The 27,787-nt window shown below is 39.0% G+C and overlaps 1 protein-coding gene and 1 long non-coding RNA gene across 2 annotated transcripts; one reads left to right on the top strand and one right to left on the bottom strand.

Annotated features, from left to right (window-relative positions):
- Positions 1 to 837: 837 nt before the first annotated feature.
- LOC131364506 (uncharacterized) lies at positions 838 to 10,297 on the bottom strand. The gene is made up of 3 exons (XR_009206483.1): positions 10,080 to 10,297; positions 7,077 to 7,224; positions 838 to 3,726 (listed from the first exon to the last, which is right to left on the bottom strand). It is a non-coding gene; the product is annotated as an uncharacterized LOC131364506 (long non-coding RNA).
- Positions 10,298 to 17,495: 7,198 nt separating this feature from the next.
- On the top strand, positions 17,496 to 25,057 carry pthlha (parathyroid hormone-like hormone a). Its single transcript, XM_058407642.1, has 4 exons — positions 17,496 to 17,948; positions 18,337 to 18,452; positions 23,258 to 23,788; positions 24,827 to 25,057. Exons 2-3 carry the CDS (start codon positions 18,346 to 18,348, stop codon positions 23,763 to 23,765), a joined length of 615 nt encoding a protein of 204 aa, XP_058263625.1. The 5' UTR covers positions 17,496 to 17,948; positions 18,337 to 18,345; the 3' UTR covers positions 23,766 to 23,788; positions 24,827 to 25,057.
- The last annotated feature ends 2,730 nt before the right edge of the window (positions 25,058 to 27,787 follow it).

Below are 27,787 nucleotides of genomic sequence, written 5' to 3'. Positions count from 1 at the left end.
TGTCACTTACCTGGGGAGCACAAGGCACCAGGATGCACTATGGAAGGAAAGGCAAGCTGGCAGAGGCAGTGTCATGCTTTGGGTTCTGTTGGGAAACCTTGGGTTCTGCCATCCATGTGGATGTTACTTTGACACGTACCACCTACCTAAGCATTGTTGCAGATGATGGCTGTGGCCTCTTTCAGCAGGATAATGCGCCATGCCACAAAGCAAAAATGGTTCAGGAATGGTTTGATGAGCACAACAACGAGTTTGAGGTGTTGACTTAGCCTCCAAATTCCCCACATCTCAATCCAATCGAGCATCTGTGGGATACGCTGGACAAGTCCAATCCATGGAGGGCCCACCTCGCAACTTACAGAGCTTGAAGGATCTGCAGCTAACTTCTTGGTGCCAGATACCACAGCACACCTTCAGGGATCTAGTGGAGTCCATGTCTCGGTGGGTCAGGGCTGTTTTGGCAGCAAAAGGGTGAACAACACAATATTAGACAGGTGGTCATAATATTATGCCTGATCAGTGTATCTGTGTGTTACATTGCATGTTTTTACATATACACACACCCACCCAGGCACATACATACAATCAAATACAGTTAATCATGCACCTAAACACAAACACCCTCAAATCCATTTGAAACCAGTTAGAGATTTCAAGATACAAAATTACTTTTTATTCATAAAAAATTAAAAGATTCAAAAAAAGATTTTTATTTGTCACGTTATCCTATAGAGCAAACAACTTTCAGTGAAATAAAAACCTGGCCACTTCTACTAGATTGTGCATATAAATAATCTAAAGTTTGAAACGAATAGAAATAAGAAAAAGAAAAGAAAAAGTGGTCATAGAATGATGTATGACTGAGACAAGTGCAAACTTTTATTCACAAAAAAACAATAAAGTAAAGCTAGACAAAGAAACACTGAAATACCAGGACACAAATGATGGTGACTGGGGCATGAATGTCGTGATCATGTGACATGTTGTAGGGGTTGGGTGATGGGTAATTTAGGAAAATGCTCAGGATCAACTCATTCTGTATAAAGACTTATTTTACAGATGTGGAAAGCAGATGCTGTCACCACTTTTGAGATGTGGGCTAGGGAACTGGGAAACATGTTGCACCTGAAAGAACTGAGATTTATATTAAAGGATAAATTACCCACTTTTAACAAGAGTTGGAAACCAATAAGGCTATTCTTACAGAAAGACTGAAATGTTTAGATTCCATCACACTTTTTTCCCTTAAACAAGTCTTCATAATAATCTGATTCATGTCTCTTTTAATTATATTGTACACATAGAGTGCTTTGAAGAGTAATCTAAGCTTGTACAGTTATGACATTGGTGGTATGGTACATGTTTGTTTTCTTTGAGAAAATGAAAAAAAATAAAAAATGCTCAGGATCGAAACATTTTATGAGGTTGAAATTAAAATAATATACAACATCAATCAATTACAGAGTGTGCTTTTACAAGCAATAATAAATAATTCAATTAAAACAACATGTAATATTAAAAGGTCTCGGTATCAAACAGATAACTGCATATCACCATACAACTTGCTTTAAAGCTTAAGAAGTCATCACACACTTTTTAAGAATTAAAAACGAAGCCAAACTCAATGGAATTAAGACACAAACTTGGTTATTAGAGTTTGTCGTGTTTTACAGTGTAAGGTGCTGTTTTTCTTGCACTAGTGTACACTAGTTTCCATGCATGGAGGTGTCCTAGGAGATTAGGCTCCGGCAGCGTGCTGTAATTCCAGCCTCTTTGTTCCACTCTTCAGGGGACAGCCAAGCAGGAGCTGGGCCACAGAGGAAGGCGCCAGGCACACACAGAGTTTTCCAGTCAAAATTGGGACTTAAGGGGCCACTAAGAAAGCTGTGCTGCTCTGAAAAGGGAATAGGAGAGTGGCAAAGAACACAGCACCATACAACAGTACAACACACAGTGGGCCAAGCGACGCATCAGTTTTACCAGGGAAATCAGACTTAAAAAAAAAAGAAAGAGAGAGGACTAGAGCAACATGAGGAGCCTTTCCAGCGTTAGAGAAGGAATCAGTTTCTTTTACAAAAAAACAACATGTAAAGTTGCTTGTAAAGCCACTGTTTTATGGTGCTGAGATTTAAATTAGCTTCTTGCTATATGAGACAGAGAGAGAGAGAGAGAGAAACCCAATGAAATGTACAATTTGAAGCTGCTGGAGCCAAAAGTCTGGCTAAACATGAAAAAGCTTCTTTTGGACTCATGCTCCAAAGCCACACATAACTACTAATAGCAGAGGTTAAACCGCAACTTAATTTAAGATTCATTTCCCTTTATCTCTATTAGAGATGGAACCGAATATGGATATGTTATTATTGAACAGTTAATGCGTTCTAAACAGACGTGAATACATATCTGAATATGAGGGATTTTTCACAGTGTTTTTTTCCTGGGCAATTGTCGTAGCATTCGTATAATAATAATAATAATAATAATAATAATAATAATAATAATAATAATAATAATAATACAGGGATGGGGGTTTCCTCCAGATACTCTGGTTTCCTCCCCAAGCCCAAAAATATGCATAGACTGATTGCTTTCTCTAAATTGTCTATAGTGTGTGTGTCTGTTTGTGTGTGTGGGTGTGTGTGATTGTTCCCTGCAATGGACTGGCAACCCATCCAGGATGTCAACCACCTTGTGACCCGAGTCCTTTTGGTTAGACTCCAGGTTACCTGTGTAGGATACACAGCACAGAAATCGGATGGGCAGATAATAGAAATCTTTTTTAAAGCTTGTTCTGTATAGGCCACGCCCACTCCAAACACAAGCACAGATCTTTGAAGCACTAAACAGATACAGACCCAGATCGTCTCTATCAATGATGATAATGATGTCTGCAGGTTATCACATCTGTACAAAGATTTTAGTCATTTCTTGCTCTGCATGCAAAGTAAAATCATCAAAAGTTGAACCTGTCATTTCAACAGTCTCCAAAATTGAAGAATACACTAAATATAGAGCAGAACTCTCACACTGTGTCCAGAATTACACACTTTTCCAAAAGTGCTATGAGACTTGACAGAGAAGGATCAACTGTAAGGTTTCTCTTAAATCCACTGGCTCAGGAGGGATATAGGATACCAGGAATCAGCAATAAACTACGAACATTTAAAAAAAAACACACACACACACATATTTGAAAGTTATTCAAATTAGTCTGAGGGATTACTGCGGTATCCATGAAATGGAATATAGACGTATTCGAGTCACCAAAAGAAGATTAAACATAGACTGTTTACTTAATGAATCACATCAGCTGGAACCTGACAAGTTTAAATGTATAGACACAGTTCAAAAATGGAACAAATTAGTACAGCAGGATGGAATTCTTGAATCTGATTGGTCAGATGGTCTGCATGGTTTGCTAATCTGGGCTGTAACATGGAGGACATGAAGATAATAACATAATTAGCATAAATTCATATTAATGCGCTAGTTCAAAATGTGGTATTGTTTCTTTTTGGAGTAACAGCTCACACCCAGGGACCTTCACAGCACATTTTCCACATCTAATAAGACTGATAATAAAGAAACTTTTAAAAGTGTTGATGAAACAAAGTATATGTTATATACTCTGTTCATGTGGTTATGCAATTTGTAAGTGCCTCATAACAGCAGGAACAGCGCCATGTGAAGTTTATCAGCTTCAGAACAGAGAAGTTTCCGGTTTCTCTGTGAGAGAGCGAGAGAGAGAGAGAGAGAGAGAGAGAGAGAGACATCCAGTCAAGTGAAACAAAACAAGAGAGAAAACAGAAAGAGGCTGTTACAGTAAGAAATTAGATTGACTGTAACAGTAAGAAATTATATGGCTATAGCATAAGCGAGAATGGGAACTAATTTTTTCAATAAATTAAACCTTAAACTATTAAAATGTGCAAAATTACTAGATTAATAAATGAAACATTATAATATTTGGCAAATTGCTGTAGTATAAGTGGAATAACATACTCCAGATCCAGTTATATATTTACTAAAAATACACTTTGGACGAGCGCAGCACTCTGCTTGTGTGTTGCATCCTATCACACCACCTGTTTCATATAACTGCAGGTCTATCATGTGTTATCACTTACGTATGTCGAATTCCCAGTTGTCAGAATGTGGTGATTCATTTTCTATAAATTGTGACCGCTTACTAGAAATCAGATCTCAGGAAATGGGATTAGTTTCTATAGTAACAGCTCGTTTACATGGACGTATTTAGAGGATGCGCCACATAATGTAATGATGGAAATGTTGATTAGTATAATACTGAAGCTTTCTGAAAGGAGATATTTAACAAACATTTATGGAAGGAGTCTCCAGTGTCAGCCCTGTGTAGCAGGCATTAAGTGCTCTAGAAATTAGAAATTTACCTGCAAAGAGCAGAGAATCCACTAAATCATGCCGTGTAGAGGAAAGAGAATTTGAGAAAAATCTGCTCATATGCATGAACAATGCATAAATACAAAGTAATTATGAACAGATCTTAAAATAAATATAACTTTAAGAAATAAAGTGATCCCGCATTGTGCCACACACCGAGCAGTAACTCGTCCAAAAAAAGTTTCTTTTTTTTCTCCCACTACACTGTAATTTGCATTTCACAGGGATTTAAACACATATGAAGTGACAACTTCCTCTTTGAAGTGGGCAAGGAATAATTAGGAACATCTCGGGTTTTAATTCGATTAGCAAAACCAGAATTAATTCTAGGCTTCAAACAGTCTGCTTAAAAGAGCCTTATTGTATATTCGCTCAAATCTTTTCCATATCTGTCAAGCTCAACTCTCAGTCTTCCCAACAAACTATGCACACATGTGGAAGCGTTTTTTTTACAGTACAACTCAGCTTTTATGATTCCTTAATAAAGGCAGGATTCTTTAAATAAAGAACAGATTGCATCTTCGCTTAGCCGTTTGTACGGCTTTGATGAGAGTCACCGACTTTAGCTAACAAACTTCATGTCTGTCCTCATTCACTCGGACATGGACGCTCTTTATCTCTCATGATTTCGTTTAGAGTTACACATGTAGCTCTAAGAATAATCTGGTACAATTCTCTGCTCCTACATCAGGAAATGATTCATAATAATATTAATAATAATAATAATATTAATAATAATAATAAATCATGGCTAGATAAAATGCATGTGAAAACACGACATGGAGTGCATTCAGCATGCTTGCATGAAGCATGATCCTGGATGTGGTGTCCAAGAGAGTTGTTTCTGTGCTTCCTCTCCAGAACTAGGTCAATATGTTTTTATTATTGCTGTAGTTTCCCTGTCATACTCATAGATTGGCAGAGGGAGTAGACCCACCCAGCGCCTCAGCGCCGACTGAACAAGGGAACCTCAGTAACATGGAGTCTAACATTAATCTGGAGAAAAGGAAACTGGAACAACACACAGCTGCTGGCCAGCCTGAGGGGAGTCACATCCAATAGGCCCACACCAGGTGGTCTCCATGACCCCTCCCTGCTAATACTGACACACACACACACACAGACAACTTCTACCCAGATATCTTCCTTACTTTTTAATTTATAGAATCTGTCTCTTGTAAACAACCCAACCGGAGGTAACTCACCACACAGCACTGCAAACGTCTCTCACGCCTCTGATTAACGTTCTCTTCATATATTCTGTCACTCACTCAGTCTTTCAACATGATTATGTAATCGCATAAACGCGAGCCGGGTCTGCTTTGTGTCTGACGGAATAGCTTACAACACTCCTGAATGCCACCAACCAAAACTCCTTACACCTACAGATCGCCATGGTAACCTGCACACACATTTGCAATGTTGTGAGCGATGGTGTTCAATTAAGTGTTAAAACAGAAAAAAAACAAAAAACAAGAGGGTGCGAATAGTGCCAGATTATCCCTAAAGAAAGCTTAAGTTGGGTGTCATATGTTGGAAGCCAAAGCAAACCCACAACACACACACACAATTTTCCTGTAACTGGATGATTTATAGGGACGAGTGCAGAGTGTCCAGCGTTTCTGTTGGACAACTGAGAAGCGGAATATGTGAGGCCAGGCACCAGGCTGACCTCATGCCATCCATCTTCTTTTTTAAGCCCTTCAAAGAGGCACAACGTGTTTGAGGTACGACGACTGGTATGAGTAGAAAAATACCTGCGCACTAGAGAAACCGCAGTCATTTACCACCGAGTAGGAAAAAAGGTCTCAGACATTCAAATGACCTGCAGGTCAAAATCGCTCTCAGGTCTTCATCTGTAAAACAAACAGGTGAGTGTAGAGCACTGTATATGCCTTGGCTGCAAAATCCATGCACTTTTGCCAGGTGAATTTATTTACAGCAAGACTGCAAAATCATCACGAAGCAAGACTGCAAAATCATCTCTTTTTTTATAGTAGGAAACGGATGCCAGGAAGCAAAAGAAGTCGTCAAAACTTCAGATCAAAGTAGGAAGTTTTTAGAGATGGGCAGCTCCAAGCTAAAGGGAGAGCTGATGTGAAAGCAGAGGTGGAGAATGCTTGGCACTGCATGAGGACCACACAGCACTGAGCTCAAGCAGCTCTGAGCTCACACTGAGAGAGTCGCTGGCTCGTGGGCACCAGAAACATATTATCTTATATCCATGCCAATTTTCTGTACTGACTAATAGAAAACTAGAAATATACCCATTATTGCTTGCCAATCAATTGCTTTCAGACATAAGATACAAATATTAGAGAAACATTTCCCTCTTGGAGCTCTCTACTCAAATCTTGGAAGTGCATCAAATATGTTAACAAATTCCAAACACTGAGAGAACCCTTCGCATTTAAGCCCTTCCATGAATAACCGTAGGACTGTAATTGCTAGAAACAGTTTTGCACTCCATACTTGAGCAGTTGATAACAAAGAGGCTTCACATTAAAACTAGATAGACTGGAGAAGCGCTACAGAAAATTAACCTACAGTTGCTATTGTCAGGTGATGGAACTGCATATTTAAATGTGTTTGAGAAGAAGAAGAAGAAGAAGAAGAAGAAGAAGAAGATATTCGGTCTCATTTAGAAACAAACATACATTTTATCTCATTTTATACAACTCAGCAGTTTCAGGGTCTTGCTCAAGGGCCCAACAGAGGCAGCTTGGTGGTCCTGGGACTTGAACTTGGGACAACCACTTCTGGAAGCTGACTTGAATATTCTTCAAGCTTTTCAAGCCAAAATACCTGTGGACAGGTGCAGAAGTCTCAGTGAGACTGCATTGTGACTGCAGTGATTGCCTCAAGGTTGTCCAGCAAAATATTAATTTAATTTTACCATCATTTTTGTCCAGGCCAGTTTCATTAGTTTGTTTTTTAAAATTCTTCTGTTGAATCACAATCGAAAAGCAATGTCTGGTTTTCATTAGTCAAATTTCAATACATTTGTAATATATTATTACTTATTATTATCAGTTTCAAGTTATTTCAGTGACCATTGTGGGTTTTTCTTTACTAAATGGAAGTTTACCAACAATTTTGTCCATACGTCTATATATTTGTGCTGTTCTATTAAATTGTTTATTAAAATACTTATTATTTAAATATTTATTAAAAGCCTGTAAAAGTTGATCTGAAAATCCTTTCTTGTTCCTGTGTCTCATTCTGCACATCATTTATCATCTTCACTGCTCCATGGCAGTAACAACATGACTATGGAACACAGTAACTCTAATTCAGTGTATTTCATTCTAATGCATGCGTTGGTTCCGTATATGGATAGATAGATATACTTTATTGATCCCATTAGGGAAATTCTTGAAAAGCTGAGTGTTTTTTTTTTTTATTTTATTTTTTTAATGAGTTACAGCAACACAATTTGTTTTGTTTTGTCCTCGTTACACAACTCCACTTGACAATACAGCTGTAGTAAGGGTGGTATTTATAATCATGCTCTCTGGTGTCATCCATGAGGTGAGGATGAGGCTCTCTTTTGTGTTTCGTTCCTCTGTACAGTGTAAAAATGATTGATTATGAATAACAGGATTATTTGTTAATTGTTTATCAGGTACAGTATGAGCAGTGTGAAATGTCAAACAAGATAACGCAGGATTCTGTTTACCTGGAATTTGGAATTGTAAAAATCCCTGAGGACTTTTCATTTTAATTCTATCTGGCTTTCAGCTTTGGGAAAGAATGAAGGAAGGAAACAGAAGGCACCACAGCAAGCTCCTGATTCTCTTCTTTTCTGATCGGTTCAGTTTCAATCATCTTAAAATTTAAATATATATTCCGTGAAGTAATTTAATACAGAACCTATGTAAGTGATTCTAATCATTTACATTTTTGGAGTATAAATAAAAAATGACCAGTTTATGTTTGTAATACTGTATATACTGAACCACTGATTTTTTTTTTTTTGTCAGTGATATTTTGAAGCAAAAGCATATTTTTAGCTTCAGTCCTTTTATTTTTTTATTTTTTTTTTCCTATGTTTAAAAGTGGCCAAAACAATGGTTACTCCAGGAGACGCACACGCAGAAGGACAGTACGGTCACGGTAAAGGTGGGCGCTTCTGTGCACCAGAGCTGCAGCTGAGCGTAGAGCCCAAACCACCGGCATCGTCCACAGCTAAACATAGCGCAAACTCCAGGCCAGACAAGACAAGTAAGAAGCCAATTTCAACTAGGAACCAGAGTGCACTCTTTCTTCGAATGTAACACAGCCCCCCAGCTCTTTTACTGCTGCTTAGTAAAAAAAAAAAAATCTTTCCCACGTGGGCTTGTCTCTTAATTCCCAGCATGGCAGCACAACTGTTTCACGTCTCCAACAGACAAAACAGAAGTACTAAGCGCTGTCTCATCGGCCTGTTTTTATATTTGGCTTTAAATGATAATATTAATGTCCCTGAAATAGTTGTGTGTAGTATTCAAGCCCACGTAATAACAGTCATTTGTCGTGTAGAATATCAAGTCTAAGCCGCAGGGGTTCACACTGGAGCACTGGAGGTGATGTGGTGGAGCTGGCATGTGTAAAAAACACATGTGTGTGTGTGTGTGTGTCTGTCTGTCTGTATCTTAGGCATCTTAGCAAAATATCATGATTAACGTACAATAGGAAAATGTCAAGCTTCAAATAAGTAAAAAGCATCTAAAAATATTTTTTATTATTCACTATTTAATATTTTTATTTGGGTAAGTAAGAGATCAGTTACTGAATTAAAGAGATTGCATTTGACACATCATTAGATACAACTTACACTGGAAAAGTGCATTTGTGTGTAAAATTGTGTGTGTGTGTCTGTGTGTGTGTGTGCATTTGTGTGTGTGTGTGTGTGTGTGTGCATTTGTGTGTGTGTGTGTGTGTGCATTTGTGTGCAATCTTTGTTTGTTTTAAAAATAGGAAAAAGACAAAATATTTAAAAGAGAAAAAAGTCATCTTAGTAAATGAATGTTATTTATGTTTTTTTTGTTTATTACTATAAGATTTAAAAGTGTGTGTAAGTGTGTGCTTGTATTGAGGCAGAATAGTGTGTGTGTGTGTGTGTATGTGAACATGTCTTGAATGTTACATTATTAACTTTTTATGTTTACTACTATATGATTACAAAAAAATAAAAAACAACACAATATATATATATATATGTGTGTGTGTGTGTGTGTGTATTGAGGCAGAATAGTGTGTGTGTGTGTGTGTGTATGTATGTGTGTGTATTGAAGCAGAATAGTTTGTGTGTGTGTGAACATGTCTTGAATGTTTATTACATTATTAGTTTTTTTATGTTTACTACTATGTCATTAAAAAACACAATATATGATTGTGTGTGTGTGTGGAGGCAGAGTAATGTGTGTGTGTGTGTGTGTGATGTGTGTATGTGCATCTGTGTGTGTGTGTGTGTGTGTGATGCGTGTGTATGTGCATCTGTGTGTGTGTGTGTGTGTGTATGTGCATGTGTGTGTGTGTGTGTGTGTTCATCCTCTAATTGCATATCTAGCATGGCTTGTTTTCCTGTGACTCAATGATGATGCTTTCCTAATGATGTCAGCAGTGGGGTTTAACCCTGTATATGTGTGTGTATATATATTCGTATATTGAAAATTCACCTTGGAAGCACTCGGAGGAAGAATCCTCTGTAGAAGTTAAAACTGTCACATCTTCATCATCTGGCTGTAAGTTACCACAAAGACACGTCTGTGGAACGGCAACTGCAAGAAACAAGAAAATACAAGAACTCCATCGGGGTTTTTTCCTCTAAAGAACTCCGAAACTATCCGTCTGGATTGCTAAGACATTTTTCAGGGAGAAGCATCTGTTCTTCATCACTACAGTGAGTATAAGAATCTTCCTATGTTCTAGGAATCTTCCCAGAGGCTACCAATCTTAAATATTACGTACAGTATCAGCTATGTGATGAAGGAGAAGATAGCTATGTTTGAGACTGGAGGTGTTTCAGATGTGTGCAGTCTCAGAGTAAGGGGTTTATCACAGGTCTTATCTCTTTGCTTCCCAAAAAAACAAACAAACAAATGGTATGCTAGATGGATTTTTCAAAAGTGTTAATGCTGAATAATTTGATTTCAGCTGTGATTTTGTTTAAGAAATTTTAGCTGTGATTTCTTTTAACTCCACAATGAGTGGAGGCATAACGACTCTCTCTCTCTCTCTCTCTCTCTCTCTGTCTCTCTCTCTCTCTCTCTCTCTCTCTCTCTCTCTCTGCCAGTTTCAATAGTTTGAGAAGATATTGTTGTTCCGTGTTTGAATGCAGTTGCGATAGTGATGATCCTAAATTAACACGCTTCCGTCTCTGATCTATCAGTGATGAGGCCAAGCAGACAAACAGCTTACTGAATCACACACAGGAGCTTCACATCATGTCAGTGAGCAGCAAAAAACCATTATTCATGTTCCAGTCCAGACCAAATTCCCCTCTCATGTAGTGTGTGCTGAAAGGCAGCTCCGGTTTTCTCTAATTGAGTGCAGAGCCGTGCGTTTGTTCGATTCAGATACTATAGGCTGTGCTGGTCTGTTACTCAACCCACACTCAGTGAGACAAGTCTGCCAGAGGAATGCATCAACAGCCAGGCACACATTTACATTAAAATATTTAACATTGATAGTTATTTTAGACTAGTTCAGTATGAGACTTTAGGACAGAAAGATTTCTGAAGAAGTTTTTTTTTTTTTGGCTGGACTGAAATTTCAGTGTCACTGAAATTGAGATGAACAAATTTAACTGCTTCCTTTAAAAGAACCAACTGCAATACCAACAGTTATGTATTATGATTCACTTAACATAAAGCAAATTTGAGGCATGGCACCTCACAGGTGATCAACGGGGTTGGGATTTAGCTAGAAGGCTAGTTTTCATTGCATTTGGATTCTGGATAAGAAAATATCTTGAATATATGAATGTATTAGAAACAGAGCACACGTGTGTGTGTGTGTGTGTGTGTGTCCTGCGATGGGTTGGAACACCGTCCAGGGTGTCCACCACCTTATGCCGCGAGTCTCCTGGGATAGACTCCAGGTGTATGAAAATGCAGTGAAAATAAAATAGCCACAACAATAATAACAATATCATCAGCAGGAACAACAACAACAACAACCACAACAATAACAGCAACAAATACAACAGCAGTAATAATAATAACAACAGATACAACAAATACAACAGCAGCAACAACAATAATTACAACAACAATAAGAACAACTACAAGAGCAGTACCAACATAAACAATGACAACAAGAGCAGTAGCAACAAAAACAACAGCTACAACACATACAACAGGAGCAATAACAAAAATAACTACAGCAGCAAAATGAAAAACAACAGCAACAAATTAGACAAAAAAGGGGCTTGGAAATGGTTATTGTAACATGTGTTTTGATTGTCATCTTATAGAGACAAAATATGTTGACGATAGTCAGATCTAAGTTTTTTTTTTCTTTTTTTAATTTTACTTCTTTCTAAAAATAAAATTGCAAAATGATCAGAATGTAACTATTTCAAGCTTGAAAAAAAAACTAGAAATAGGTTTAATAATCTTAGATTTGCTTATATATAACAATAACAATTAAATTTGACTATATTTAAGAAATTTTTCCCCTCACATAATGCCTTTTTTTTCTTTGCAATGAGCAGGATGAAAATGGATTAATAGAGTAGAAAAGACTGTGTATTAAAAGATGGATTAAAAGCCAGTTTGTTACAGAATGGCCGAAAATTTTAATGAAGCTAAAACAGCTTTCCTTGCTTGTTGGTTTGTTCCCCACCACTTTCTACCTGCCAGGAAAGACTTTTTTTCACCTGTTTATATGCGAATAATGTAGACTTTTTATTGACCTCGAATAAGTTTTTTTTTCCATCTGCAAATGTGAAAAGTGAGCAGTGAAAGGACCAGATGAGAGAAACAGGTTGGATGTAACAGGATGAGTTTAAGAAGATCAAGTAGGTCAACACCAAAAGATCTTAAAGGAAACCTGCTACAGGGGGGAAAGAAGTCATAAAATGCCAGAGACACACTAATTTGCACTCTGCTGCTTTGCTTGGGGGCAAATAGTTTATCAAGAGAAAAAGAGTCTTTAATTAAAAGAGCTTCTGGGTAAGGAAGGCAGTCTGTTTGCTATTATACACTAATGAGCGAGTGTGTAAAAGAAAATCAGGTCTGTTGCATTGCAAAAAAAATAGATAAATAAATAAACAGGACACATGTTGTCCAGAAGCTAGTGACTGTAATTTCCTAAAATACGTTTGTAAGGAGCTAAAACGTGGCTCCACATGGACCAGTGCATGTGAATCATTATCTTAAAAGCTGGAGCTCACGACATATTTTAAGGCCTGAAGCATGATTAAGAATAGGGAGAATAGGGATGTTTTTAGGGAGTGTGCAGTTACAATTATTATTTTAGAGTAAATTAGATTAGATTAAAGGACAGTCAAGTTGATTAGAGTAGAGAAGATTAGAGTACCTTAGAGCAGGGGTCAGCAACATCTGGCCCCCCGGGAAAATTCTGGCCCCCAGCCAATAATTTCTGGCCCACCAGATGATTTTGAAAATTGACTGTTTAAATGACATGGCTGTGAGTCACATTGATAACATACATGCAAAGCTGGGAATCTCTACCTATAAATGTTTATTATATGCGATTTAATATCTGAGTCTTACTTTGACACACATTCATTCAGACACGCAAGCCACTCTGCACAGCTCCTTTCTGTCCTCTCTGTCTCGGCCTCTCAGTGGTAACAGAGCTGATACAAAAGCTTAGCACACATATTTTGCACAATTTCTTTATTATAAACAGAATGAAGCTTATCTATAACTCATTTGAGAAAAAGATGACGTGGCTCAAAATGAAAATAACCAACAAAGTAAAATACTGCTTGAGTAACAGAAATATCCTGATAGGAAGGTAAATGACTACTCAGTGTGATGCCTAGTGTTACAGATGTTACTTTGATGCGCAGGGAATTCTGCAGGTTTTTATGTCAGTCGGTTTCTCTCATGCGTTTTTATTGCATTCCTTGACGAGAAAGTTGACTCGCACATTTTAGTAGAAGGAAACATTGTGAGCACATAGAAAGCGAGCTTCTTGATTGTATCATAATCTTCAGAGCACGCAAGCCAGAATGCGCACACAGACTCTGTGCCTCGGAGCGCAGAGCTGACCTGCAAGGACGCTTGCAAATCAGTTAACTCCATCTCAAATCTTGCCTCACTCAAAAATGAAATAGTAAACAACGTTGCAGATTGTGTGTGCATATGTGTATTTATTTACTGAATTTGGATGCTCACAAGATACCAGTACTGGACTCCCTCTATTTAAATTTAATTTCATTAATCCATAGGTCATATATTTAATGGCCATTAATCCATATATTTTCTGGCTGGTTATCTATTGACAGAAAAAAAATGGCCCGAGGGCAAATAAACTTGCCGACTCCTGCCTTAGAGTAAAGTAGAATAGTGTAGATTAGAGTAGATTAAATTAGAGTAAAGTAAAGTAGATTAGAGTTGAATACAGCAGATTAGGGTATAGATTAGATTAGAGTAGAGTAAAGAAGAGTAGATTAGGGTAAAGTATTGTACATCAGATTAGAGTAGTATAGATTAGATTAGAGTAGGGTAAAGTATTGTATATTAGATTAAAGTAGAGTACTTTGTTAAATGCCAAAGGGAAATTTAATGTCACAGACTTAACACAAGAACAGCACAAGACTTAAAGTATATAATAAACTCACAAAATACTACAAATAAGACAGAATCCATCTCTAATGTTACATTCACACATACAGAGACTCTCAGTGACAAAGCTAAGAGCAACAGTTGGGAGCTAGATGTGTGTGTGTCCAGTGACGCAATAAAGTGAGCAACTCGGTACAGCAAGAGACAGTAGAGCGTGCAATGCTTCTCCTTCAGCAAAAACTTTTTGATGCAGGTAATAAACACCGCTGGATTTTATACACAAACACAAGTCTCCCTCTAGAAACTGACCCACTGTTAAACAATGTGGCATTACTATAGCAACCAGTTGTAATAATGCTCACGGGTGACTTCATAGTACAGCGACTGAAGACTTCATGTGTGAATCTAGCATCAGGTTCTTAGGTCAAACCTAAAGGTCATGCACCTAAAACGAAAATCACTTCTACCAAGAAGTCAAGTTGCATCTAAGTGTGTGACTGAAGCCTCTCTAATGGTTTAAAGGCGCCGATGGCAGTGCTGAATGAGCATGTCTGCTGTGTGCGCTGGCAAGTCCAGCATGGAGGAATTCCTAGAATTCCCTTGATGTGTCTGTGGGTGGGATGCTAACACAAACATTCGCCATGAAAAATCAATGGACTTGGGTTTAACAATCTGTAGAACATCAAACTGTCTCACATTTCTGGAAAAAATAGGTCAGATCTGAATAACGATTCGATCGGCTTAACTCAGCGGCATGCAATTATCGTCGGAATTCAATGAGTATGATTATGATAGCATTCTCACCAAGTTTACATCTCGTGAAGTGTAATGAACTGGAAATTCCTTTAAATTAGATGTAAAATAAAAAAAAACAAACAGTTTCAACACTTTGTGTTGGCAAGAGGGCATTAGTGCTGCTTAACAATCATGAAAATCCCTGAGCAAAGGCTTTTACACAGCAGACATGGAGTTTTTTCATGGCACGTAAGAGCTGTTTTGGGGAATATTTTGCTCTTGCGGAGTCCTGGAGGCGCTCCAGAACATGCGCCAAACATTCATAAGAAGGCATTGCTCTAATCCTGGATGAGCGTTCAGCACTTGAGTGTTCACTGGATTATTCGGCCTGATGATGGGTGGGTCAGATCGGTTATTTCTACCCTCCTGATTAAAGCTGGAGAAGGATAAGGGGGGAAACGACGAAATGGAAGGATGCTGGGTATAGCCCCAGTTTGTTGGATTATTTTGTTTTGTTTTGTTTTGTTTGTTTTTTTGAGAGTTTTTTTCTACAAAATGCAGGAAATGACATGTGAAGTGGGTGTGATCATGGGAAGAATGATCATTGGTGCCCTGAATGACAGAAAGGCTTCCCTCCTGCATAGCATCTAGGGGCTTTGAAATGTCCCTTTCTGTATTGAAGACAGTTCAAGAGCCAGATTTCCTTAAGAGAGCACTTAGGTATCTCTCCAGCTGAGTTACAGTGAGAAGCAGGAATGTTTCCTATAAACAGTCTCCAAATTCAAAGCTGCGTGTCCAGCTCACTGTAGCAATTTACTATGTGGGAGTTAAAGCCAAACGTATGAAGCTGTGTGGGTCGCTATAAATGAAATTTTCCAAGGATGACTGCTCTGATGACACAAAAGTTTAAAAAAAAATGGATTTTTTTTTCTCCCTGTTGCCTTTTATGTTGACAACTCATGTTGAGCATTGTGGTCAATTTAGGTTGTCATTTCTGACCTCTGACTGAAAACCAAATCTCTGAATTTTCTATACGAGAACTCGGATTTCAACAAGTGATGTCAAATCAACATGGCTGCTCACAGCATGAACAGTAAAGACAGCAGCACCTTTTACACGTTCACCGTTTTCTTTTTCACACCTTTTACACCAGTACAGTTAGCTTGTGGTTTTCAAAAATGAACACACCGGCATCCATGTTTCTTCATAGCTTTGTAGCTTGGATATACAGAAGTCAAAAATGATGTAATTCCGAGTTCTCACTTCTGAGGTAATTCAAATGTAGTGCTGCATTAAGAAGTTTTGGACAAAGCTAACTTCCTGGTAGCAAAAATGAAAAATTGAACAGGTTAATCCTTACTGCTTATGCTAGTGGAACAACATTTTGATTCGGAGAACATCAGAGTCTTATCTATTACACCTTTACCTGCTGGTGAAGAGATACACATAGACAGAGACTTTTCTGCTTCTGAAACTGTAGACACGCACAAGAAGACTTTAGAAAAAGGAAAAAAAAATGGCATCTTAGCGAGTGGAACGATAAATATAATCAAATCTTTCTGTTAGTTTCTGTCTTATTCTTTACTCATTTCAGGCTAATTTTGTTTCTGTGTGTGCATGTGTGTGTGTGTGTGTGTGGAGTTTTCTCCTTGTGCTTCAGGGGTTAGATAGATAGATAGATAAACAGGTGGGCAAGACTGACAGACAGATAGACAGATAGATAGATAGATAGATAGATAGATAGATAGATAGATAGATAGATAGATAGATAGATAGATAGATAGATAGATAGATAGATAGATAGATAGATAGATAGATAGATGTTTAACATTCCAGCAGCCTTGTGTCCCGTGTCCCAGTCGAAGATATTAAACTATAAATAATGGTATAAAATGATCATCTGTACTCCTCTGTGATCCAGTGCTCAGTAACAGTTCCTCCTCCAGGTTGCTAATTCATACTTCTTCCTGAAATGAGAAACAAAAAATGGCTCAAACATGTGTGCCAAAGAAATATCACATAGTTAATAGCTCTCTGGTCCGTCGTATAAGTCAGTGGCATGCGTAAAGAAATACAACCCAACAAGCCCAACACGCTGGTTTCTAATGAGCTCTGCTGTGTCTCTGGGCTGCTTCCACCGTTTATCACATGCACTTAATTGGCTCTTTGGGGTGTAAAGAATGTTGTGAATTTCCTTTAAAGTGTGTCTTCAGAAATTCGGCAAGCACGTCTGGCTGATATGTCAGCGTCTCATGCCTTCCTATGTAATCACACACACACACACACACACACAGAAATAGGTCTCTTCTTCTTGTGTGAAACATAAAACATATTTATCATATATGTCTAGCTGAAACGCTCCTTGGGCGCCACCTTCTTGCCACATCTGGCCTCTCTTTCTTCTTTTTCTGCTTCTTCTTCTTCCTAACACACACACACACTTCTACACAAGGATTGACTCTTTGTGAGGGCTCCCCAAGTCATAACCTCCCCTCCCACTCCTCCTCTCTTCCTTTCCACCCCCCCTTTCTCTCTGTCTCTCTTCCCTCCCTCCCTCTCTCTCTCTCTCTCCCCTCCTTCACTCCCTCAACCTGCACTCAGACAGTTGTGCTTAAACTTTCCCATCACTGCGCTGGTCCACAGCCTCCTCTATAACAGTCTGGAGCACAGCCTCAGGCAGCAGAAGAAGAAGAGACACTGCCTAGCTCAGATCACCTGGAGAACACTCACACATCTCACATCACGTAGCCTTTTCTGGCTTCCTTTTGCCTCAATTCTGGTTGATTCAGAAACTTTAAATGAGTTCGGTGGAGATCAGAAGAGAGAAGACGAGGATTTTTTTTTTTTTTTGTAGGGAGGTGACAGAGCTGATTTAGGGAAATTTTTAAACGAAAGGAAAAGAAGACGTCAGCATCTTGGGGTCACTGATTGATGTTGCTTGGCTGTTGTTTGGTTTTATTTCAGTTTGGACACTGAAACTTTGTCAGTCTTTAATTTCTGGGAGGACAGAAGCAAGAGGCCAGTCTGAGAAAAAGACATCGTTGTTGGAGAGTAAGTTCTGTGTGTGTGTCTGTGTGTATGTGTGTGTGTATTGTCTCTCAGCTGAGGGTTTTACTAAGTTTTGTTGTGGCCTGAAGGACTGGTTTAAGTTAAAACACGTCCTGTAGCCTGTCAGCCTTTTCTCCTCAACTCATTTTCAAGAAAAGAGGACAGACATTTATTCTGTGGTTTAAAATAAATTCTTCCATTGTCTGTTTGCATTTATACACCCAATATAGCAACACAATGAACAACCGTGGCCAGAAGTTACATTTCCGTTTACCATGCCAAGTTTACAGATGATTCAGATACTGAGAAATGATGTGTCCTTCAGCATGTGGGCTCTGATCTTTATCTCATGTGCATGTGTGTCTGTGTGTTTTGTGGGTTTTTTTTGTAGATTACAAGGATGTTGTGTTCAAGGAGGATACTGCAGCAGTGGTTTTTGGCTGTGTTTTTATTGTGTTCTCCTGTGCTGCACTACGGCAGGCCCATCGACGCCCTCAGCAACAGAATGTAAGTCAATGTCCTTTTAAAACTTGATGCTGTGTGTGTATGTGTGTGTGTGTGTGTGTGTGTGAGAGAGAGAAAGAGAGAGAGATCTTTAGTCACCTCCGTCTTTAGGTGTCCATGAAAAAGCAAAGCAAATGGGAAAAAAAAGTTGTTGTGGGGACTCGTTGTGAGTGCTATTTTACTTCGATCACCTGTCGAACACTGGGAGTGTGAAGTGGGTGGTTGTACCAGGATGGAAAATGTGCTCATTTGGAGATCGTGCTAGGAGTTGTTTTTATTGCTAGCGCCCACCTGTGTGTTTACTTAGAGGGGGGTGAACGCTCGCTCCGATGGAGCACTCTGACACCCTCCACCTCTCCACCTTTCCCGCCTTCTTAGATCACTCCCTTCTCAGCTTGTTGGGCCATGACTCAATTTCTTACCATGCCAGTTGCCTGCTGCCATCCGTTTCTCTGGCAGGTCTACCCTCCTCGAGCCTGCGCCACAAGGGGCTCGCTGTCTGATAGAGAGGGAGCTTAGAGAGAGGAAGGAGCAGCAGAGGTGAGGAGCAAAAAAGAGAAAGAGAGTTGCTGAGAGTGCTGATGCTGGACTAGGCGGCGACCCAAGCTAAACGCACTCTCCTGCTGGAGTACATTATGCCGAGCCGAGGAAATGTGCTTTCATGTCCGGCACAACCCTGACCAGGGCCCAGGATGCAAAACATAGTTCTGCAGAGCCATTTGCTTTGGACGGCTAATCTCCCATAATGCTCATGCACTTATTGGCCCTGCCTGTGGTGGCTTAACCTTCCAATCATCTTTTAATGAAGCATTCGAGAGAAACAGAATGAGGGTGTGTGTGTGTGTGTGTGTGTGAGAGAGAGAGAGGGAGAGAGAGAGAGACAGTGGGTATAGGTCATGATTCATGTATTTGGTGGAAAATCAAATGTGTGTGCTGAGAGAGAGAGAGAGAGAGAGAGAAGGATGTTTGTCTTTGCGTGAGTTCTTCACCAATCCTGTTTTCTTGAGTTGTGCTCAAGTGTTAATGTAATAAACGTACATTTACATACGTAAATTTCCTTTCAATATTTGTAGGGATAGTATGGTCAACTTTCTGCATGAAGGAGCAGAGACATGCTCGAACTGTGCAACTGCTGCTGTCTAAAATCCGCCATGCGCTCTGACTGAGCTCGTTTTCATAGTTTTAGCATTACAGGGAGGATCTGTTGGAGCTGTCGTGTTGATGCAGGATCGAGCTCTGGGCTGATTCATATGTCTGTGTGTGTGTGTGTGCGTGTGTGTGTGTGGTCTCTACTCCCATACAAGCAAGTTCCAAGCATGTTTGTTTGTTGCTGGTGGAAGGTGGTGACTGCTTGTTGGATGAGACGGGCTTGGCCATTCACGACTCACTTTAATGATGTGTGTCTCTTCGCCTAAGACTGTGATGCGTCATTTCACCTTTGACCTTGTAGTCTAATAGTCAGACTTTTCTCATCGCCACCTACACTGACTGGAAACACTCCACAAACAGTTCCTGCTTGGATCTATTAATCAGCAATAATCCACAGCCCACAGCCAGGACAATTAAAACCTTTTTTAAGCAAAATGTCAGAACATGTACTAATGCAGTCTCATTCAATTTTAGTCCTGATAACAATCTCTAATAGACTAAACTCTGGCCAGAGTGGAGGATATTAAAGTATCATGTAGAGGCTGCTGGATCTGAATAGCGCAGGTCTTTCATCAGGATCCACTCAAGATCTTTTATCTTTGTAGGGGCTCGAAAAAACACTCAAAAGGGCGTTTACTGTATATAACAAGCTTATGCTGACAAGCTCGGCTGAGTTGACAATCTGCCATTGAGCACAATGCCTCCTACTGGAGTTTAAACTGGCCTCATCCCAAGTCAGCCAGAGAAGATCAAACACACATGCGGCAGAAAGATTTTCTGAAAGAACACGCGTTACGTTACAGGGCCAATTACAGGACAATCCCACCACTGCTTGATTTTTTTTTTTAAAATAACACAGATAAATATCTTCACATCTTCAGGAGGAGCAAAAAAAGCTGCTTGACAGTTTCCAAGTGAAGACTTTTTGTCTCAGAAGCTCATGAAGGGAGACTCCTATTTATTTATTTTTTAAAATGGTTAAAGAGAAAAATCTGTTGTACTGAAAACATTTATTGTCACTTAATCTGATATTGTGAATTAGCTGTTATTTTACACACCTATTCAAACCTACAGCTATTCTGTAGACTTCACAGAGCTGAACAAAGAAAGCTTTGAGCAATTACTTTCAGTAAAAAAACTCAGAATTTCTCCAGATAAGCTGTCTGATAAATGATGTAAATGTAAATGTGAGTGTATGAATGATGTTAGAAGAAATTTTTTTTTGTTTGAAAGTACATTTCTAATGGACTGAAGTAATAATGTTTGGGAAATAATGAAGTGGAGCTTATTTATTTGGCCATTTCTCCTCTGGGCTGACTCAGATCCAGATTCTCAATAAACAGATGATGTATTCTCTAATCCCACAGGCTATATGATGACATGATAACTGTGCATGGACTGCTGACTTGGTGCTTTTATACTGTTGGATATTTTTAATAGCAGAACAGGTGTCATTTCATTTAGATCTTCATTTAATTTTATTATGTAGGTGACACAAAGCAAAATTAAAAAAAAAAAAAATTTAGATGCCAAGCAAACAAAACAAAAAATAAAACATCAAATGTGACATAAGGTCATTGGTCTTGTGCTTAATGCAGTGCTCTCATGCTTGTGCTCGAAGCCTATGAAGCCAAAAACAAGGTCTTCAAGGTGTGTGTGTGTGTGTGTGTGTTTGTGTGTGTGTGCACGCTGGGATTCAGCATTTAGATCCTTGTCATTTTATTCCCATCAGTTAAACACACGGAACAACTCGAATTTGGCTTACAGATCACTAAAGTAGTGCTTAATGCTTTCAGGAAAGTTCTCTCTCATAAACTATTTAGGACACGTGTTGGGGATGATAAACTGTTTTTTTCCAAAGTAGGGGAAAGTCATCTGAAAAACGCCTGGCGAATAATTCTATACAAGATCCATTTAACAGATTGGTGGAGAAATAAGCTATATTTATGCCTCTGTAATTTCTGATATATATATATATATATATATATATATATATATACATCTGAAAAACGCCTGGCGAATAATTCTATACAAGATCCATTTACATATACATTCATATATTATATTTTTAATATTTTCTATTTATTTCTTTTTTCTACCTGTGTATAGTTAAATAAATTTAACTATACATATAGTATATAATATAGAATTTCCATTCTTATTCTATTTTTCATGAAAAATCATTGTGCTCAGTCGTGTATGTATGTGATAAGCCATTATTTCACACTGGGCCTATTTGAGTACATTAAGGGGCCACATAGGATTCATCCGTCAACTGATCGTCAGAAGTGTTGGATGGTTATATATAAAGGTGATGAGACCAAAAAGACAAAAAAAAAAAAGAAAGCTGAACAGGTATAAAAGAGGAATGTTCCTATGACGGATACAGTGCTTGTTTCTTTTGGACTGTGCTAAGACATGACTGAAATTGTCCTGATATGACCAGTCCATTCATTCCGTGTAATAGTTCAGTTGTTACTTTATTGCCACCTGCTGGCGACTCTGCTCCACGCCTGCCGGCTCCTGTACAGCTGCAGGAGAGCTGCGGGTGTCGGACCCACCGCCGTTCTCTCGCAAACGAAAGAGTGAATATTTTGAAATAGCCCCGAATTATGCTTTACTTTGGCACATTGAAAGCACCAGCTCTGTGATATGTGTAATTGTTTCAAGACATTTGGACAGGGTGCCCAGTATCCAAAAGTGCATACGATAGCAGAGAGCTTTTTCAACTGCAGAAGCAATTGTCAGAGGTACAGGAACCTGGACTTGGGAACTGTTTTAAGTGAGGCGCAAATTAGAGTGTTAATTAGAATTAATGCTAAACAAGTTTAGGCTGCCTGTCAACATTTTCAATCACGTTTCCTCTAAAGAAATTTCAGTGTGATTATTGGCTTTTGCCATTGCACAGGAATGTGTAGCTCGAGACAGCTCTGATGTACAATGTTTAAAATTCAGAGTTTACTATGTTCAGGGCGTCTCAAAACAGTTAAAAACCTCCACACCCCCAGCAGATCCTACCATGGAATTTGAAGGTGTTTCACATCATCACTCAGTGATTTATTATAGTTAGATGAAGGGATCTGGAACTGTTGAGTCTTTTGGGGAAAGACCGAACAAGGCCCAAGGCCAAGGACCGAGTTTCACAAGGGCCGGAACCAAGAGAGAGACGATTTGGCACAGTGTTGGTCCTCATTGTGGGATTCAAGTTAAAATGCATCATGTTGTGGGTTGGATTTGGGGTTTGGATTATGATTATAATGATTAAAACCAGACACACACACACACACACACACATAACATCTGCTTACATGTCATGGATCACTGCAAAATAAATCCACGTAGAATTGCAAACAAAACCACATCGGGTCAAAATCTCTTTTTAAAGCTGGTTAGTAAAATGATGTTGCAGTAAAATGATGGTATGAAGTACTTGGCTCAGTTTCTTTAGTTACATGTTCTATATTTAATATATTGAATTTTATACCCAGTTGAGCGTAACAAGTGTCATGGTATTTCTATCTTTTAATGAAACTCACACCTGACCTCAGGAGAATGTTTATACAGTTAGTGCTTGTGATGAAAGTAAGAAATTATTTAATTTCCCCTTCTTCTCTCTCTCTCTCTCTCTCTCTCTCTCTCTCTATCTGTCTGACTCTCAGGAAGCGGTCAGTGACGCATGCCCAGCTGATGCATGACAAAGGCCGAACGCTGCAGGACTTCAAGCGGCGGATGTGGCTGCAGGAGTTGCTGCATGAAGTGCACACAGCCGAGCTCCGTGAAGTGCAGCAGCGTGGTGGAGTCAGTGGTGGAGGTGGAGGGATCAGTGTTGGAGTTCCCATGGGAGTGGGCATGGGGATCAGTCTGAGCCCAGGCACAGCTAACCCTAAACCCGCTGGAGGAACCAAGAACCTGCCAATCAGCTTCAGCCCAGAAGACGAGGAGGGCACAAACCTACCACAGGAGACCAACAAGTCACAGATATACAAAGATGGTGTGCCCAAGGCTGGGATGAAGAAGAAGAAGAAAGGAAAAGCAGGAAAGCGGAGGGAAGGAGAGAAGAGGAAACGGAGAACCCGTTCGCTGAAATGGCCAACGGCTATCGAACCGGACAATGGCTTCCATCTGGAGCAGCGGATACACATGGCCCAGCAAGCAGCGGTGCACTAGAACACTGTCAGTCTCTGACAACGGTAAAGCAACCTTGTCTTACCACTATCATAAGAGCACTGAGTGCATGTTGTGGCCTGACTGTGTGTGTGTGTGTGTGTGTGTGTGAGAACATACACATAACCTAACCTTGAATAATGTCAAAAATAGGTAGTATTTCTATTATTAGATTACAGCCAACCAAATATATTTATATTTATTTCTAGACATTATTTCTTATTCTTTTAACAGATCATTTTGCTTCTTTCTAAATAAGAAAAGGAGCAAAATGTTCTGCCAAAATGATCTGAAAACTATTTCAAGCTTGAAAGTAATGCATGTGGCTAGAACTAACTCAACAATTACAATTCTAATTTTAGCTAAATGTTACAATATTCAAGGTATTTGACCTTGCTCAGGTGTCAAATAAGAGACGAGGATCATGTGGCAGAGACTAAAATCATCATTTTTCCTCAGTTTCACAAAAAACCTTGCTGTTTACACTTTCAAAAAAAAAAGCAAAGAAAAAAAACAGACAATAACAAACGTTGTGTAGTTTTAAAGTTTTTTAATGCCAAGCATGTAAATTTCATTCAGTTAAAATCATTTTCTAAAATCAAGTGAAAACGGGTCATTTAAGTGTAAATACTGCTGGGAATCACTGTTGATTTCTGATTCTTAGAATCCTACGGCTTTGGCTTTCAAGTCTATCCATTCATACACACACACACACACACACACATACAAATAGTTTGGCAATAGTTCTCTTCTTCCATTTCCATGCTTCCGCACGGAGGAACTGCACACTGTTTGATGTTGACTAGAGGGTTCGGGATCACTCAGGCTTTTCGCGTTTTCTTTGCATAATTGCAAACACCTGTACAGATGTTGACACCCTGAAAAATCTCCTTAGTCTGCTTAGAAAAGTTAGAACTTGTCAATATACCAATCACATACACACATAAAACAAATTCCAGACTGTGTTAGTGATCTGTAAGGTTAATAAACTCTCTTAAACTCCGACACTCCAGAGCTCTGAAACTCTGATGCTGACATCGTTCTCCTTCTGTTTTGTCTTTCAGAATTCCTAAGGACATTGTACATTATACATGGACGCCAAAATGCTCATGTTGCAGTATTCACTGTAATTGTGAGTCAGAAGAGTCGCTGGCGAAAAAAATATATATTTATTGTGTGTAAATATTTTCAATTAGTGATAAATGAGTAATGCAGATAATGGGGAAACATTATCCCATTGCTCTGTGGGGCTATAGAGTTTCATCTTTGTGAATACTTCGCTTTTTTCTTTTTCTCTTGTGTATATATATATATATATATATATATATATATATATATATATATATATATATATATATATATATATATATATATATATATATAACTATACCAATTATCAATGTCAGATTTTTGCAGTAATTTATTTTTTATTTTGTTTGAATGGTGTATTTATTTTGTAAAGGTATCAAGGTGCTGCTGACCTTTTATATTTTTGTACCATAATGCACTTTAGATATATAAATATAAATCTATATACAAGTAATGCCATTAATTGACTTATTTTGTGGTTATTTGAATGAAGAAAACAACAGCCTTCCTCTTTTATTTTTTTAAAGCCATTTCTCTGTTTTAGTTGTTTGTCTTCTCGCTTTGGCATTCATTTGTTTTTGTTTTTATTAATTTACTGTTTCATTTTCTTTGCTGCTGACCTGGATGTCGCACATGTCATCCACAGATTCAGTCCTAAAGAACACTAATGTATATGATTTATTTTCATTTACACAGTACATGTAAAAGTTGTACATAAACAGCACACATGCTCTTCACTGAACTCATGTTCCTTGGCACTTGCACTGACTAAACAATCCTGTATTAAATGGATTAAACATCTGACAGTCACCACGCATTGCCCTGAGTCCTGTCCTCTGTGTGAGTGTGTGTGTGTGTGTCTAGAGGGGAATTTACAATTCTTACCGTCAGATGTGATCATTTGTATCCACATAAAGCATGAAACCAAAACACTGTGTATATGAGAGAACTTGATGTGTATACATGTGGGTAAGAAATATATACAACACTTACTTCCAAAGCTAAAAATGCCTAGTTTACATAATTTAATGAATTCTTCAAGTCTAACAATGCGAAATCTGAGTAACACTGATAAACTACTAAACACACAAAAAAACTCTTACCAATGAACAGAATATGGAGTAAGAATAAACAGAGATAAGTGCAAACTGAAGATTCAAGCTTGGGTTACAGTCCTGCCTTTCATCCAACCTACCTCCAGACTGCTTGTCTCTATCGCTGTCTCAAGCCACATGAAAGTATGTGCTTGAGAAAGCAAAGTGGGTGTGTGTGAGAAGTGAAGTGGAAAGAAAAGTTTGTGTGAGGTGAATGGACCTCACGACCCAGTGAAAACAGCGGAGGTGTATTAACTGGCGTGTACAATCAACACAGAGCAGCATTATACTGTTTTCTCTGGCCACACTCACTCATACACACGTATTCCTGCAAGATTGCACCAACTGTATTTACAACAACAAGAATTTGATCCTCATGGACACTGTATGGCCAAAAGTATCTGCACCCCTGAACATCGCACTTAAGCATATGCGCTTGTACATCTCATTCCAGATTTATTCCCCTTTTCCACTAGATGTTAGATTGTGGCTTGTGATCATTAAGAGCATTAGTGGGATCAGAAACTGATGTTGTAAGATTAAGGAGGTCTGGGGTGCAGTCAGTGTTCAGTGGGGTTGAGTCAGTGTTAGGACTCTGTACAGGAAGCTTGAGTTCTTCCACTCCAACCTTAACCTCCATAACCTCCATGTCTTCATGGAGCTCTGTGTTTTGTGCACAAGGGCATCGTCATGCTGGAACAAGGTTTGAGTCTCTTAGTTCCAGTGAAGAATACAAAGACATTCTATGAAATTGTGTGCTTCTGAAACTTGTGGAAACAATTTGGGGAAGAACCGAATATGGGTGTGATGTTCAGGGGTGCGCATACTTTTGGACATAAAGTGTAATGTATACACTGGTCAGCCATAACATTTTGACCACTGACAGGTGAAGTGAATGACACTGATCTCCTCATCATGGCACCTGTTAGTGGGTGGGATATATTAAGCAGCAAGTAAACATTTGTCCTCAAAGTTGATGTGTTAAACGCAGAAAAAATTGGCAAGCATAAGGATTTGAGCGAGTTTGGGCCAAATTGTGATGGATAGACGACTGGATCAGAGCATCTCCAAAACTGCAGCTCTTGTGGAGTGTTCACAAGCTCCAACAATGAGCACGTGAGCATTAGAACTGGACCATGGAGCAATGGAAGAAGGTGGCCTGGTCTGATGAATCACACTTTCTTTTAAATCACATGGATGGCTGGGTTCGTGTGTGTCACTTACCTGGGGAACACATGGCAACAGGATGCACTATGGGAAGAAGGCAAGCCGGCGGAGGCAGTGTCATGCTTTGGACAATGTTCGGCTGGGAAACCTTGGGTTCTGCCATCCATGTGGATGTTACTTTGACACGTACCACCTACCTAAGCATTGTTGCAGACCATGTACACCCTTTCATGGAAATGGTATTCGCTGATGGCTGCATAGCAGCATAATGTGCTGTGCCACGAAACAAAAATGGTTCAGGAATGGTTTGATGAGCACAACAACAAGTTTGAGATGTTGACTTGGCCTCCAAATTCCCCAGATCTGAATCAAATCCAGCATCTGTGGGATGTGTTGAACAAACAAGTCTGATCCATGGAGGCCCCAACCCACAACTTACAGGACTTGAAGGATCTGCTGCTAACATCTTGGTGCCAGATACCACAGCACACCTTCAGGGATCTAGTGGAGTCCATGCCTAGGTGGGTCAGGGCTGTTTTGGCAGCAAAAGGGGGACCAACACAATATTAGGCAGGTGATCATAATGTTATGGCTGATCTGTGTATGATTCTTCTGACCATTAATAGATTATTATGAGCTTTTGAAAGCACTCTGACTTTTCAGTCCCTCCACTGA

The sequence above is a fragment of the Hemibagrus wyckioides genome, linkage group LG14, assembly GCF_019097595.1.
Source record: "Hemibagrus wyckioides isolate EC202008001 linkage group LG14, SWU_Hwy_1.0, whole genome shotgun sequence".
NCBI classification, from domain to species: Eukaryota; Metazoa; Chordata; class Actinopteri; order Siluriformes; family Bagridae; genus Hemibagrus; species Hemibagrus wyckioides.
This window is presented reverse-complemented; position numbering and strand designations above follow the sequence as displayed.

Bases quoted from the DNA above. Each gene is read 5' to 3' on its own strand.
- pthlha (XM_058407642.1), top strand. From the start codon at position 18,346: ATGTTGTGTTCAAGGAGGATACTGCAGCAGTGGTTTTTGGCTGTGTTT. The intron at 18,453-23,257 runs GTAAGTCAATGT...TCTGACTCTCAG, and splicing joins GACGCCCTCAGCAACAGAAT to GAAGCGGTCAGTGACGCATG.